Source organism: Dermacentor andersoni, chromosome 9 (genome assembly GCF_023375885.2).
Source record: "Dermacentor andersoni chromosome 9, qqDerAnde1_hic_scaffold, whole genome shotgun sequence".
NCBI lineage: Eukaryota > Metazoa > Arthropoda > Arachnida > Ixodida > Ixodidae > Dermacentor > Dermacentor andersoni.
This window is the reverse complement of record NC_092822.1, coordinates 44,057,067-44,072,861: the sequence shown is the minus strand read 5'-3', so window position 1 is coordinate 44,072,861 and position 15,795 is coordinate 44,057,067. Positions and strand designations below refer to the sequence as shown.

Sequence of the window (15,795 nt, the reverse complement as noted above, 5' to 3'; positions counted from 1 at the left end):
TCATTGTAGTTTCGTCACATTCATCCCATCGTCGTCTTTCCTTTGTCGCCGGGCCGTCGCCTTCACTCTAAATTAAATTATGGGGTTTTACGTGCCAAAACCACTTTCTGATTATGAGGCACGCCGTAGTGGAGGGCTCCGGAAGTTTTGACCACCTGGGGTTCTTTAACGTGCACCTAAATCTAAGTACACGGGTGTTTTCGCATTTCGCCTCCATCGAAATGCGGCCGCCGTGGCCGGGATTCGATCCCGCGACCTCGTGCTCAGCAGCCTAACACCATAGCCACTGAGCAACCACGGCGGGTCGCCTTCACTCTGTCGCCGTCGCCGTGCCGTCGTCGTCAATCCTCCGTCGTCATGACGTCACAAGTATACGGGCAGAGAGATTTAATATGCGTGAGCCAATTAGCCTTAATTCCTGAAAAAACGAGGGAACTATACTCATTGAGTCGTCGTTGCCAGTCAGAGCATGGCTATAAACACCGACAGAGTCGATGCCTGAATGTGTTGCGCATAGGGTCGGGATTAATGCATCATTAGTTGCAACCGCATTGCGGCGTTTAGCTCTTTCGTACTCCCTGAACGCTGGAGTCAGAACTGAGTAGTAAAAGGTACCATTGTGAAGGAGTGATGTACACGTAAAGAATTTTCAGTTAAATAACGGAAAAGGCAATCAACAGAATGTTTCACGCAAACTACAGAAAAGGAAAGCAAACAGAAAACGTAAAAAAATAAATAGAATAAAGCTATGAGAATAAAATTGCCATGCTTGCTCTTTCTTGTTTATTTTTTTTTGTTTTCGCCCAACAATGTAAAAAAGAAAGATGTTTAGTTTTTTTTTTTCAGATTATTATACGCAAGTAACAACTACTTGTCGGACCTGTAGCCTAAGGCTAGTTGTAGTTAGTGTAGGTTTATGGTTTATGTGTAAGTTTATGGTTACGAAATACAGGTACACTAAAGCATTGAGTACTTGATCTCAAACTGACGAAATGAGGATGAGATGATATCGAGACAAAATCGAGTTGAGGCCGCTTGCTAAACACTGAGTTGAGATTTTCCGAGAGCGCCTCGTGAGTGAGCTCGCAAAATGGTGATTGAAGGTTGAGACTAGGTCAAACCTTACGAGGTAATTTGAACACGTTTGTAAGACGTCACCATTGGCGTTGGTGCTTACCATGTGCACCTTCCCGTATTCCGGACACCGGTGTACGACTGATTACGCTAGTACGCTGCCCTAAAGCTCCCTAAAGACTGCAGCACACATTCAAGGCCTGGTATCTAGTCCGGAAGCCCAGCCTGATGCCACATTTATGATTCATTTTGGAGCATTGTAACCTTGTGTAACAGGTTTCCCAGAATAAGAAATTCTTGCGCATTCAAGCTCCGCATATTAGCATGGCCATGCTAATGGCACTCACGTTCCGCATGTTATGTTCGCAAATTTCCGATTTGTTAAGTTGGAAATTGGAAAACAGCGAAATTTGTATTGTCGCTGTTGCGTTGGTATGGTATGGCCTTTAGCCACATCTCCCAAGACAATGTTATATAGTGCAATTAATAAATTAACCGTCCTTGTCGCTTTCCCTTTCTAGGCCAGCAGCAGGGTGCCATTCCGTACCTGCCTTCGGATTTCAGAATGAACGTGATGTTCAAGTCCTGGTTCGATGACAAGCTCTACTCCTTCACGGTGGCCTACACCCGCCAGGGCCAGGGCCTGGGGAACCGCCTGTACGTGTCCCGGATGTCGCAGGGCATCAGCTACATCAAGCTGTACGACTTCGACAGCGACGTCCTCTACGTGGCCGACGGTGAGTCACTACAGCGCTCGCTAACGATTATACGCTGCTGCGGCGTGTGTGTTTGTGCACGGAGGGGCGGCCGCAACGGATAAATTCGATAGAAAACACACACTCGCACACACGAAAGGATTGATGGTTCTTTTTTTGTGTGTGTGTCCTGAAGTTAGGCGCACCAGATTATAAAGCGGTACTGCGTTTCTTGAAAGCAGCTGGACACGAAACGCTCCTCGGCGGTTTACACGCCGTGTTTGGCCACGTGGCTGTGACGTTCGGCTGCTGATCATTAGGTCCTAGGTTCGACTCCAAGCCGCATTCTGAGCAAGCGGGGTACAAAAGCGATCGTCTACCGTGCTTTGGGAGCACCGTCGAAGAACCCTACGTGGTCTAAGTTAACTTATCTCCGATTGTGATGCCTCCCGTAGCCCCTGTGTTGCTTTGCGGCGTTGAACTCGGTAAGTCGATCAACCAACCGACCGTACGACAGAACCCAACAAACCAGTTGGTCGGTCGGTCATACATACATACATACATACATACATACATACATACATACATACATACATACATACATACATACATACATACATACATACATACATACATACATACATACATACACACAAACACACACACACACACACACACACTCACTCACTCACTCACTCACTCACTCTCGCGCGTGTGCACTGTTCGAATGGACGTTAGGTTGCCTTTTCCTGTTCCACTGTTATTGTTGCGTGTAGTTAAGGACGCTGCCGTGGCGCGCAGGCGCGACGAGGCAGTGCCAGGTGACCAAGGGCATTCCGGACTCCGAGAAGGACGACCCCTACTTCCCGGTGGCATTCCGTGCAGCCGCCAAAGGAGGCAAGGTCTTCGACCAGCCCGCCTCGCTGATACGCTTCGCGGGAGGTGACCAGGTACAACCACTTGCTTATCGGTCCGTCGATGTTCTCCTTATAACGTGTCTATTTGCCGCAATGCACGATGTTAAGGACATAAGATGTCGTGTCCGGAACAGACGTCTTTTTTTCACAATGTGATTCGGAGCCAGCGCCCAACACCTTTTATTTTTTTTTACACTGCCCGCAGAAACGGACGCAAGGAACACCCATCGATGCGGACGAGTTCAGGACGAACGTCACTGTCAAAATCCAAGGGATGAGCTACCTATGCACCACCACTATCGTCTGGAGCAGTACGTGCAGAAGTCACTTTATTCTTAATCACGGAAAACAACCATGCTATTCCCAGGGGTCCGGCAACACTGAGTGCGCGGTAAAAATCAGCATGCCCAGTCGCTAGACATGTGCAGCGCTGCCATGCACGCCTGAGCCAGATATCAACGCGAGAGCATTAAGGAGCCCGTGTCGCAGGAAATCCGGCGTCGGCATCAGCGTCGGACGTCGTTTCGCCAAAAAATTGATTTTCGAGCACCCATTCCCAGGCCCTTCATGTGACGCAAGGAAGTTACTGAACTAATTGAATTTCTCAAGCTAAAGCACGAGGAAAAATCGTAAACTATGACTTACACACAATCTACAGACGTTATAGCTCGCGGATTGCAATTTGACTATGCGAGAAAACAATTCTGTTACGCGATAACTAAAAGAAATCCCTTTTCCAGCGTTTCTAACATTCAAAGACGAGCCGCGGCGTCCGCCATTTGCGCGCGCCGGCTCGCGGGTGTCTTGGGGGCCACGGAGCGGCGCGCCCGCGGTTCCCTGCAACGCCTCCAGATGGCGCTCGCCTCCGTCGCATCGCGGCCCACGCAAGAGGCCGCGTTTCTACCACAAAGCCCGCCTTCGTGCATAGCGTTCGCGGCCAGCGTTTCCCGGTAAACATTACGTTTACATACGCTCCAGTTGCCGGGAAGCGTGAGAAGCAGTCAGGGATCTTTGAATGATATCGCGTTCCACCCTCAAAGGCGAAGCTTAAGCGTCTTCCACATCTTTAGTCCTGTACGCGGAGCAGAGGCCCTACAGGTTCGCTCGAAAGACTGCTCTGGTCATTTCCTGCAACTTCTGAAACCCTCACCATTTCTCGTGCTTGTTGCGGCGCAACAGCAAACATGGGGACGTATTCTCAGACGGTCGCTTTCGGCCATATCCCTATCAGTGAGCGCTTATTGGTAGGTTGAGCAAAACCGTATGACTTAATTGGCTGATTGAGCACTACGTCACGCGAAGGTGATAGTATCGCCGAAAGTGATCGTCCGAGAATACGTCCCTTGAAGGATGTTGGTCGGAGACTTTTACTTTTTCAGTATTAGAGCCTAAAAATAATAAAAAAGAAGAAGAAATAGACGGAACGCAAGTTTAAAGGAAGCCACGGTGAACAGGAAAGGGAGAGAGAAAGTGTGTGTGTGTGTGTGTGTGTGTGTGTGTGTGCGTGCGTGCGTGCGTGCGTGCGTGCGTGCGTGCGTGCGTGTGTGTGTGTGTGTGTGTGTGTGTGTGTGTGTGTGCGTGCGTGCGTGCTCCTATTGTCTTTTGACATTCGCGCCGACTCGCTAGGTTGTCTGCTTCTGTTGCGCTGCTACTTTAGGTCACGGAAGGAGTAGTAGCGAATTCCAAAACGTCGCAATGTCCCTGCTCCCATGGGGCCAATTTCTGTGTCACGACATCATAGAACGTAGACACCTCCAGGGAGATGAAACCAAAACTGCTTCGCAGAAAAGCTACCCTATTAAATTAGTTAGGGCGGTGTGATGCTTGCCAGTATTTTTTTTCCGGGGCTTTGATGTCTAGGACTTTCACGTAAGTTTAAAAACGAGGGCAACGAGGCAGTCTGAAAATGTCCTCATTTACGCGTGCTCCTTCCTCTAACGCAACCATGCAGAGAACGGTGCCGTCACTCCGAAGTGCGACAACAAGGTTGCCAACAAAGGCTTTTGCCCTCCCGTGCCACTGGATGCCCTTGTGACGTGTGGCGAAGACAAAGCCATTCGCTACACCTTCGCCGACTACGAGGAGAACCTTGACTACACCATCTTCGAGGTACGTGTCAGCCGTTGGATTCAGGGTTGCCTTCCACGCTGACTCAGCACTCACGGCGTTTCGGTGGTCTGTAGGTTACGGATGCAAAGTTTGCGTTTTCTGTTTCCCGCACAGTTGCGCTACCGCAGTACGAAAAGACTGTAATATCGCCAGTGTGCCACACTCCAATATATATAGAATAGAATCTACTGATAGGAAAGACAGAGAGGTCGACCTGAGCTAGTGCGCTCTAGTCTGCTACTCTGCACTGGGGAAGAGGGAAGGGGAGTGAAAGTACTGGGATGGATGATGATGATAAGAGAAGTGGTGAGTGCCTATGTGCATGAGACAGTTGTCTTGCTGGAGCCGCTCGTCGAGCTTGGTGTCCTGCAGAAACTTCAACAACACTTTAGTTGCACGCATTGAAGTTGCAGTGTCAGGCCATGGGCCGAGGATAGCTTCCTCCGACAGTGGTTGCCTGCCAAAGCTGGCTAGGGAACTTTCCAACGTCCTTCGCTCCAGCATATATGCTGGGCAGTCGCACAGTACGTGTTGCAGTGTTTCAGGCATCTGACAGTGTTCACACTCCAAAAAGAGTTTACACGCTTTCAGGATTTATGTTGTCCCCTAACGATAATCATAATCTGTCCCGTGTGCCTTTCCCTTCATTAAGGCTGCGCGCCCGCTACTTACATGTTAAGAACGGCATGCGCGTTATCAGCATGAGGGACATATTTTTGACAGGATAGCAGCGAGCGCAGAGTCTTCAAGCGAGGAAACTCAAGCAAGACAGACGACAATCATACCCAGGAATTTTAGACCGTTGCCATTGCGGTAATCTGCCAAAATTCACTGCAATGTGCCAGCGCAACTGTATGGACAGCATTTCTAAAAGTGGTATTTCTAAAGGACGCCCGAATTTCAACAACTTTCGGTTAGCAGCGTCGAGACTGTGCACGCTTATGGTAACACGCCTATTTACGGAAGTTATTCTTAACTTTCCTGCTCCGTCTTTAGCAGTGTTTTAATTCTGGCTAAAGCACTGCTACAACGCAGCAAAGTCGTTACGACTATGTGGTGTAAATATTCATGTTAACAATAAAAAAGCGTACCCTCTCGACGTTGCTAATTGAAAGTTGTTGAAATTCGAGCTGCCTTCTGAAATTCAATTTTTTTTAAATGCTGCCCATTGTGTTACGCGGGCATACTGCAGTGAAGTTCCACGGCTAGCTGAAGGGGGCAATGTCGAAAATTCCTGGACATGTATTATTGTGGGGCTAAAATACGCCCCAAAAGGTGTTAACTTCTTGTAGAGTGTAGGTATAATTTTGCGCGCATTAGAAGTGTACCAGTAGGTCAAAAATATTTCGGAGAGTCCTACAACGTGTACTTCGCACTGCTATGGTCGGCGAGCATACAAATTAGTCGTTTTCTGAAAGTGCAAATGAAATAGTTGAAAGTGCCAATTTCGTAAGTTCAAAGGACAAACCTTATCTTAAGGCAGGCTTTTAATTGTTAGCGCACTGTGTCGAGAAAATAGGTGAAAAGGGCTCGGCGGCAAACTCTTTGACAGCTGAACGAAGGGCTGCGTGACATGGGAGAGGGATGCTGCAAGTTTTGTCTACATTAGCCGCCTCAAAAAGAGACCACAGAGTTTAATGCCGCAACGGGAAGTCGTGCGGAACCAATTTGATACGATGGAACCCAGCCTTTAAGACGCAAACACCAGGAGAGAAGTAGACAGACACACGCTGGGACTATCAACAAGTTTAATGAAAACATTCCTACGCTTTGTCTTGGTGGTTTCGGAAGGCATTTACTTAAACGAACTTTTCGATCATTGAAAATTTCTTACGAAGATGGTTACCCTATTTAATGTCTATAGTTTCGATATCAATCGACAGTTCTCGCCGGCAAACGGAATTCTTCAGAATGTGGAAAATAATTACCATGGTAATGGTTACCGCCCAGAGGCCATCTAAACTTATCGACATAATTATTCGAAAGTGCTGAGGTTAACTTATGCGGTGAAAGTTGTGAGACAAGATGACTTCATTGGATACGTTAGGCACATGTAATTTCTGAAAAAAAAAAACGTCGCGGAGCTTGCACGCCATGAATGAACCAGAAAGAGCTGTAAGATAAGCTATCTAAACCCAGCGACATCTGCTAAGTATCACACAATAAAGAGAAGACAAACCGTTACGTGATAGTCAACGAAGTCTTGCCGAATTATAGGATAATTAATTAGATATTCCGGGATTTTTACGGTAGTCGAACGACTACATCGCCACCTTTACCTCTTGTGCGTTTAGTATGGAACTCCTGGGACCAAGACGTGGCCTCCGAGATCCGTGTTCTCGGAGGTCACTCAGTTTGCCTTCGCGCTAGTTTGCACACTACCAAAAAAAAAAAAAAGCGAACTGGCCAGTTAAATGGCATTCTGCTTGTACTTCCAGGAACCCGTTGGATTCTTTTGCGCCGGAGCCGAGAGGACGCAGCTTCCCGAACTTCCACGGGTGTTCTCGTTCTCGGCCGAGACCAAGGTGGCCGACAGCCAGGACATCCAGAAAAGCAAGGTTACCTACCGCGCAATTGCCTTCCTCAACTTTCGTACGACAGCAGGACGCAGTGGAGCCGTTTGTTGTCCCACTTTCAATCGCAGCGAAGTGCTAGAGCCGTTATTCGCGAACGGGGCTGCTTCGCTCGCAAGCGCTTTATTGAATCTACCGAGTCGCCGGGTGGAGCACAGTGCCACCCCGCGAAGGAAGAAGACGCTCGAGTTTTATTCTTTATAGAGAATTTTAGAATAGGGGCCCCAATAGTTTGGCACCCCAAAGAGTTTTGCGGGTGTTAGCGTTGGCGCGCGCGGGAGTGAAGAGCTTTAGAATAGAGCTTTGCGTTTACGGATAGCGTCTTGCGTTGACAGCGCCACTACGGCGTCAAAGGAAAGCTATTAGAAATAATTGAATAAAATATACCATTTTATGATAGGAATAGTGATTTTTACTTGCGTGTATTCGCGTTTAATTACAATTTAGAGGTTATTCTGTAAGCAGCAAACAATTAGTTGTGCTTAGTTTTGAGCAAACCAACTTTACGTGCCTTCGCCAGCCAAGCTTAGCCGTGTTAGACCTACGAGCCATAAAATCCACAATCGAGTTCGGAATCAGCGGCGTCTAATGAATCAATCTTTATAACACACGCTAGTTGAGAGAAAGCGATAACTGCAGTCACTTAGGCTAGCTTGCGAACTTCACGCGTTACCACGAATCGAAACCAGTTTGGTGCTAGGTTATAGAGCCGTCGCTTCGATGGGTGCCGCCATGTTTGCTGACGCAAAGCTTTTGGGGCAGCTATTTGGGCTCCCGCTAAATTGGTGAAATATCGTTCCCAACGCAAAACTCAAACGCAGTTTGCGTCTAGCGCATGCGCAGTGGCTTCGACGCTATTTCTTTGGGGCCCCTATTCTAAAGCTCTCTTATATCGAACAGTAACTCAATAACAATGGCCTCCAAGATTTATAACACGCGCTGTTCGGTTTCGGAGTCTATGCAGTAACGCTTCTCAGCGATACCTATACGACTGAGAAGTTGGTCGAGAAATGCAGCTTTGCTCCAGCGCGTTGCACCACGCGCCCGGAGAGAATCTAGTTACAAAACGTCCACTCAGGAATCACTCTAGAGCGTCACTGAAAGCGCAGCGACCCCTTGTGTCGAGAGGCGGCGTTGGAAACCACTTGAGTAGGCCTGTGCTGAGTCACGGCCGGTCGATGAAAACGCACAGCGTTTTCATCGAGCGGCCGTGGCTGAGTGGAGACACGTTATAAAGTGCAGGGGATATGACTAGTCTTCTTTTAGGGCGTCTCCGGTAAGTTCTTGTTACCTTTATGCGACCATTGGTAAGCCTATACTCCAGATAACTTTCGTAGTGCTCCCGTCGTGATCATCACAATCCTAATCGTTGTCAGCACATCGTCCTTGACTTGAGAAGTCGCTAGCAAAGAAGGATGTAAAGGATAGTGAAGAAATAAGAAACGAAGAAATACAAGCCAATATAAGATTTGTGACATCGCGTAGCCAGGGTGCGCGATAGGTGCGCCAGTTTGTGCCAAAGACGCAAAAATGAAGAGGGACCGATTTATAGCATTTCGTTAAATGCATCGCGAAAGCTTCGCTTCACATATATTCCAACATGTGCATCGGATCAGCTTATTTATTTTTTAATAATGAAGCCTTAGTCTTACCAACTTGGAGAGCTATAGTCGGGACATTATAAAATTCCGCCATGTTGTCAAATTCTGTAATGGCGGCATTTTGAGTCCATACGAGAACCCCCTAAGGGCATCTGTGAGCCAATCATAGCTGTTAAACATCGCCTTGCGCCATTAAACATCAAATATTCATTCATTCATTCCCCGCAACCTCGAAGGATTGTATTGGTTTACTATTGAATCGGGCAACTTATTCTGCTGAACCGTAAGCAGAAGAAATGACTACTTGAATACGCTATAGGCGAACCATATATGTGAAATCGTTGTGCATAGACTTAAAGAATTAAATAGACCTGGCATTCCATAAACGATGATACGTATGCGGACGCACTGATGCTGCCTATTTACGCCATCGGAGTCTCGAATTCGCGAATTTCTTTTGAATCTGTCGTGCAGGTGTGGTGCAATCTGCCCAGCTTCCTGGTGGCCCGGGAAACGTACAACGAAGATGCGAACACGCCAGTCTTGAGGAGCGTCTTCGACTACGTCACGGGCAAGTTGCCTCTTAGGCATACAGGAACGATGAGCGATATATTGTGATGGCCATGGTTCGGGGTGGTGACTAGTAGTCGCCCAGCCTTCGCTATCTAATTAGGTTTTCGTATCTTTCTCGCAGTCTCACGTTCTGCCTGTTAGCTCGTAAATCTGCCTATGCCTGCGACGACACCGTCCAGCATCTCTTTCCTGTTTTTTTTTTCCCCACCAAAAGTCCTATCATATCTTGCTGATTTCCGCTCTGACAAGTTAACGCTACCCGCCGTGGTTGCTTAGTGGCTTTGGCGTTACGCTGATGAGTACGAGATGAAAGCACGGCCATAGCGGACGTATCTCGATGGGGGACAAAAAAAAAAAAAAAAAAACGTGTGCCGTGTTTGGGTGCACGTTCAAGAACCCCAGGTGATAAAAATTAGCCCGGAGTCCCCCACTACGGCGTGCCTCATAATCAGATCGTGGTATTGGAACGTAAGAGAACAGCAATTAATTTTAATGCGTAAGCATTCTTTGGCGACTCACCAAGGAAGTCTGTCCGTAACGCGTAGCACGACACTCTCCATAAAGAAAAACAATATAAATTGGAAGAAAAACGTTGGCGGTAGTGAGTTTCGAGCCTACGACCCCACGCTCAGAAGCCGAGTGTCTTACCCACCATCCACTTATTTTTTTCTTTATTAAGTGGGAGCAGAATTTCCAGCAAGACAAGGAAAAAGAAGCGCTAAAGAAATCTAAGGTGACTGAAAACACATTAAAAAGTCAGACAAGGACAAGCATCCAATAAAGACACCCAGACCGGTGCTGTTTCTTGTGTAGCATACACTCTACGAAAGTAAGCATAAGATTTCCTCAAAACGGCCGAGCGCTTCGCGGTGGTTCAGCGTGCCTGTCGCTTTTACTGCGCTAACGGCTAAGTGACATGAACATGTCATATAGTGGGTCACAAGGTGGGTCACAATTGTGTTCGGTGTAATTTCTAAATTTCCTTTTTTAATTGTTCTTTGGAGAATGTCCCAGAAGAACACGGCATCCCTATAATATAGAAAACAGTGATCAATCGTTTCAGCATGTAGACACAAACGGCAGTTTGTTGACCACGGCACGAAACAGGCCCGTTTTTCCAAGTGAAGGTTTCGACAGGAAGAGTTGCTGAATGTAACTTAAAGAAAGAGGTTTTCATCCTTGGAGGAATGATAATTCGACGGACTATTGCACTCATAGACATATTGTTTCCTGTTCCCCATTATCGTGTGCCTTATTCCGAGTGTTATTACCTAGATGTACTTAAGCGTGTCGGTTTAATGGCTAAACATCCACGCTTACGCAAGACGAAAATATCTGAACCATATGAATGTGTTGCGCTTCACTGTATGTTTCGTGGCGCAAAGCAGACATATAAGCAGTCAGTAAGTTAAGAAAGGTGATAAGGAGTGATGATGGGTAATATGGGTCTGATCGCGATTGGTAATGGTTCGACGCGGATGGATAAGGTGCTAAAGAGCGATAAGGGCTTATAAGGGTCGGAGCAGTTCTGATAAGGTTGATAAGGACCGATAAGAGTTGATAAGGGTCGGATCAAGTCCGATAAGGGTTTATAAGGGGCGAGTCATGTCCGATAGCATTGATAACGTCTCGCGCCCTCTGGTGGCCGCAGAGAACTCTGTTGATTCCGATTTTTCTTAAACCATACAGTGCGTCTCCCAGAGACGCCTGCGACACGCGTTCATCTTGGCTGTAAAACGTTAAGGAAACCAAGTGGACGCACTCGTGCACGCTCCGTTTAATCGGCTATCGTAGAGCGGAGTGTCGGCAGTGTTCCACGATTCGTCGCCGGTATACGAGCGTTGTGCGCATGCGCACTAGCACTCCCGCTGAGCGGCGCTGTGCAGGAAATATATCGGTCGGCGTGAAGCAGACCGTAAACGCTCAGCTAAATAAAGACGTCTATTAATCGTATTTGAGGAGAGGTTGGTACCCGTATGTTGTACCGGCTGCTCTTCTGACATCGTAATTGTCCTGATAATGCTCATAACGGAAACAATGATTAGAAATGAAAAAAAAAATAACGGCTGCACAGTGACATCGTTTCTAAAGTTCGCCTACCCAAAATATCTACGTTCACACAAAATAAACGATCACAAAATGTAAATGTTCCGGAGCAGTTGCAACTGTAGTTCTTCTTGATAGGCCACGTATACATTCCATGTTCAAGTGTCGCCAATACAGGCACAAGAGTTGTCGTTTGAACACGCGGGAGCAATGCACGCTTGGGTCGGATCCGTATTGAGAAAACGTCTACACGTGACCGCGTGCCATACTTTCGCAGGCATGAAGTACTTCATCGCTCCCAACACGGGCAAGTGCCAAGCCTTCGTGATGGAGAAGGAAGAGCTGGATATCCCGGAACCGTTGTCCCTGGTCTGGGGAGCGAAACGCAACTACGCCTTTCAAAAGGCCGGAGAGGCAAGCCATTTATTTATCTGGCTTGTACTTTGCCTTTCACTTTTAGAAACCATGGTAAAGATATAAAAAGTACTTTTTAAGAGTAAATACATTCTAAAGAATATAGTCTGCGGCATCGTTTTCCGTATATAAAGACGTTTAATACATATATATATATATATATATATATATATATATATATATATATATATATATATATATATATATATATATATATATATATATATATATGGACACACACACTGCACTGTATTACCCGTGCTTTAAATTATGCCTTACAGTTTTATATGTTCGAAGTCTGTTTGTCGTTATATTTTTTTCTCGCATGCATTTGTATTGATTGATAGACACTGTTTGCACTTTTGTCGCTCGCATTTCTTATTTATTTCGTAACATATATAACTAGTAAAGTTGTATAGGTCCTGCTGTTATATTTTATTTTACCCTTGGAATCTAAATTGATTCTTACGTTATTGCCGCCCCCCCCCCCCTTATGTATTACCCTCAGTGGAGGGCCTATAAGGGAAGAACAAACAAACAAACAAACAAACAAACAAACAAACAAACAAATAAGATAATTGCTTTATGGCACATGTTTGCGGCGTGTGTTGTTATCAATAAATTGTGGCCGGCGCCATCGCAAAGCGTTATCCACTTGGAACGAATTCAGAGGATGACACCAGTTTTTTAGATATGCGCTGCCAACATGTCTGAGGAAATACATCGGCGTTCTTTGCGCTACAATGCATAAATATACGCCGTTAAAAAAAAAATAAGTGGAACAGTAGCGCGTCATCGCCGCAAATTTGACGACGCACATTTCGCAATTGGTGCTAGTTTCAAAACTCGTTCTAAACGGATACGCCTTGCAAACTCACCATTTACAATTATTAAATTGCAACGTCTGCCGTAACGTAATAAGTCCGAAACTTAATTAGTGAAATGCTGTTAGGTAGTCAATTACGCATTTCGATTTATTGTGCGTGTCCACCTTCCGGCAATCCAGTTCAAGGATTATAATTGTGCCATCTGTCGCAGGCAATTAAATATTCTACATACTCTAAGAAAGAACACCTGCTATGAAGCCTTTCAGTTTCGTCACTTAATGTCGCTGGCTGTTCCATTTATACAGAGAAATTAGAATACCAAGAACAACTAGGCTAGAACTGAACACACTCATTCATGAAAGTGGCCACACCCGCCGTGGTTGCTCTGTGTCTATGCTGTTAGGCTGCTGAGCACGAGGTCGCGGGATCGAATCCCGGCCACGGCGGCCACATTTCGATGGGGGCGAAATGCGAAAACACCCGTGTACTTAGATTTAGGTGCACGTTAAAGAACCCCAGGCGGTCGAAATTTCCGGAGTCCTCCACTACGGCGTGCCTCATAATCAGAAAGTGGTTTTGGCACGTAAAACCCCATAATTTAATTTTTTTTAAAGTGGCCATCTGCCTGTCTCGTATCTCTTATGAAGAGGGCTAAGTATAGTCTGACGTAGCGTGAGCGCACTCACGCCACGCCTCGCTACGTCACGCTACGTCACAGCGGCGAGAACAACATCGTCTATATAGTTCGACCGATGGTTCGACGCATTGACGCAGCCAGCGTAACCGGACGCGTCCCGACGCGTTCCCACGCGCCCGGCGTCGAGCGACGCTCGGCCGCGCGCCAATAACGTCGGACCATAAACGCGCATTCTACAAACTTGTGATTTCATGCACACTGTTACGCGCTCGCGTACGCTCAAGAGGTCTCGACTTTTCTGTTAGCTGTGTATATATACCTACAAAGTGGCAGAAGTCCGTCTGCGATGCCGTCAGGACATTCGTGACCGATGAGGGGACCGGACCTCTGCCTTCCAGAACAGCAGCCCATGCTCTAACCGTTACATTCACGATCGTGTGCCAGAGTCGCTTCTCTTTTAAAACGCGCACGTGCGCGCCGGTTTCTCGCGTCTGTCCCTCGTGACAGACAGGTTAGGCTTTCTCTGAAGCGCTGCGTTATGGCGAATTCGGACAGGGACGTACGCTTTTTGTGCGGCCGTATGATTGGATGAAACGGCGCGTTGGGGCGTGTTCCGGTGTGCGCACCGGTGCGGTTTGCCCGAATTCGCCATTGGACTGCAGTGCCTTCGAGACCGGCCCCACAGCTTGCCGTCAGAAAGTGTGGGGCACAGAACAAACAAACAAACAAAAACGCGGTGTGTACCTCCGAAGTGTGTATACCTTCGAAGTCCGTCTATAATGGTAGCGCATTAATAACACGAAGCAAATGCGAGGGCGCAAGCAACCTCGAATAAAAAAGATGGGCAGCAGGAATATAGAGCAAAAGTCACGTGAACACACGCAAACGTAAGGCCAGGTCACATATGTGCACCGAAAACAGGTCGTACACACTCGCCCAAAGAGCGATGAGACACTGACGCACACAAAGTTTGTCAGGTCAGAAAAGAAGCACATCAATTAAATGGTTGATGTAATAATAATAATAATAATAATAATAATAATAATAATAATAATAAACACTAAGTCACGCCACAGAAAGGGACATAAAGTAAGGCACAGAAAGAACACACAGCAAATTCAATCCTTTATTTAAAACACACATATATATAGAGCCAGCTTACGACAGGTAGTACAAACTGTGCTCGACATTTACCTAGAATATTTATCACCTGTAGAATTCTCTGAAGGGTCGCTAGCCTAGCGCTCAGTTTTTTTTTTTTCCAGTGTGGTCATATAATTGCTTTCGCAATGAAAATACAAATCGTAATTGGAGAACGCGAGCACTCAGCCAGAGCGTGGGCAAGCGCATGAAGATATTGAGCCGGAGCGTAGCAGACGACAAGGGCGAGTACCCCGGCTGACGTCACCGTCGACGTCACCGTCGCAGCGCCGCCATCGGTTGCGTTCGACGCTATTAAGAAACGGAGCCTACTGCCATGAACTCGTTATTTGCAAAGCTTCACCTATAATATCGCGTTTTCTCTTCTTTTTAATATGGCTGGAGGCGTATTGAACTAAAAGGCATTCGCTGTTTGCGGACAGGTTGAAAATTTCTATTATGTGGTTTCCTTGCACCGGTACGTTAAATAAATATTTGTAAGATGCTTGCAAAGCTTCCTAGAGTGACTGTTGCGGCTGCCTTGTAGAAACGGTAGCCTTTCGCATGTGTGAAATGGCTCCAGCGAAAGTATGCAAGTGCCGCGTGATTACTATTGAATGCAAGTAGAAGTTGCTCATTTCCGGCTGACTCGAGCACCTCAGCGATGTTAACTCGTTGGATAACTATTGACGGCGGTGACAACATAAAAATTGAATACGAGTTCCATCCGCAGAAACCGCAGTGGACCTGGCCTTTTCATCTGCGAAATAGAGACGAGCCATTTCGAGAGTCCAGTCTTCGCTTAAATACTTTGCCAAGGCTTTGCGCTGCTAATAATGTAAGCGCTATGTTTACTGGGAAATGATGTCTCGTTGTTTCACACTAAAATATGTTCTTCGGCTAAGCCCTGGTATTAGGATGGCTCATTCAATTTGCCAAGACGTTCAGGATTTGTCCTGAAACCAGTGACAGACCCGTAGGGAGAAAACGTCCGTTTTAAACACACATAACCGCTCGACGTCACGGAATTAAGCGACCCTAATTGGCTGGTGCATCTATGCACACTGTGTTTGAGTTGGACAGCGTACATATAACATTTTAATGCGTGGGCATTCCTTGGCGAGTACCCCAGCTCCGTCACTCGAAAAGTGTAATGCCTTGCTTCTGCAGAAAAATGGGCGATTAGTGA

At 46.7% G+C, this 15,795-nt stretch overlaps 1 protein-coding gene across 1 annotated transcript in view; it reads left to right on the top strand.

Annotated features, from left to right (window-relative positions):
* The window catches only part of LOC126527754 (uncharacterized), a 38,284-nt gene that overhangs the window by 11,951 nt on the left and 10,538 nt on the right, over positions 1–15,795 (top strand). The window contains exons 2-8 of the mRNA XM_050175625.3: positions 1,596–1,811; positions 2,571–2,719; positions 2,892–2,997; positions 4,638–4,795; positions 7,234–7,353; positions 9,444–9,540; positions 11,866–12,002. Of these exons, the coding sequence (XP_050031582.2) occupies positions 1,596–1,811; positions 2,571–2,719; positions 2,892–2,997; positions 4,638–4,795; positions 7,234–7,353; positions 9,444–9,540; positions 11,866–12,002 (983 nt within the window). The remainder of the gene's footprint in view (positions 1–1,595; positions 1,812–2,570; positions 2,720–2,891; positions 2,998–4,637; positions 4,796–7,233; positions 7,354–9,443; positions 9,541–11,865; positions 12,003–15,795) is intronic.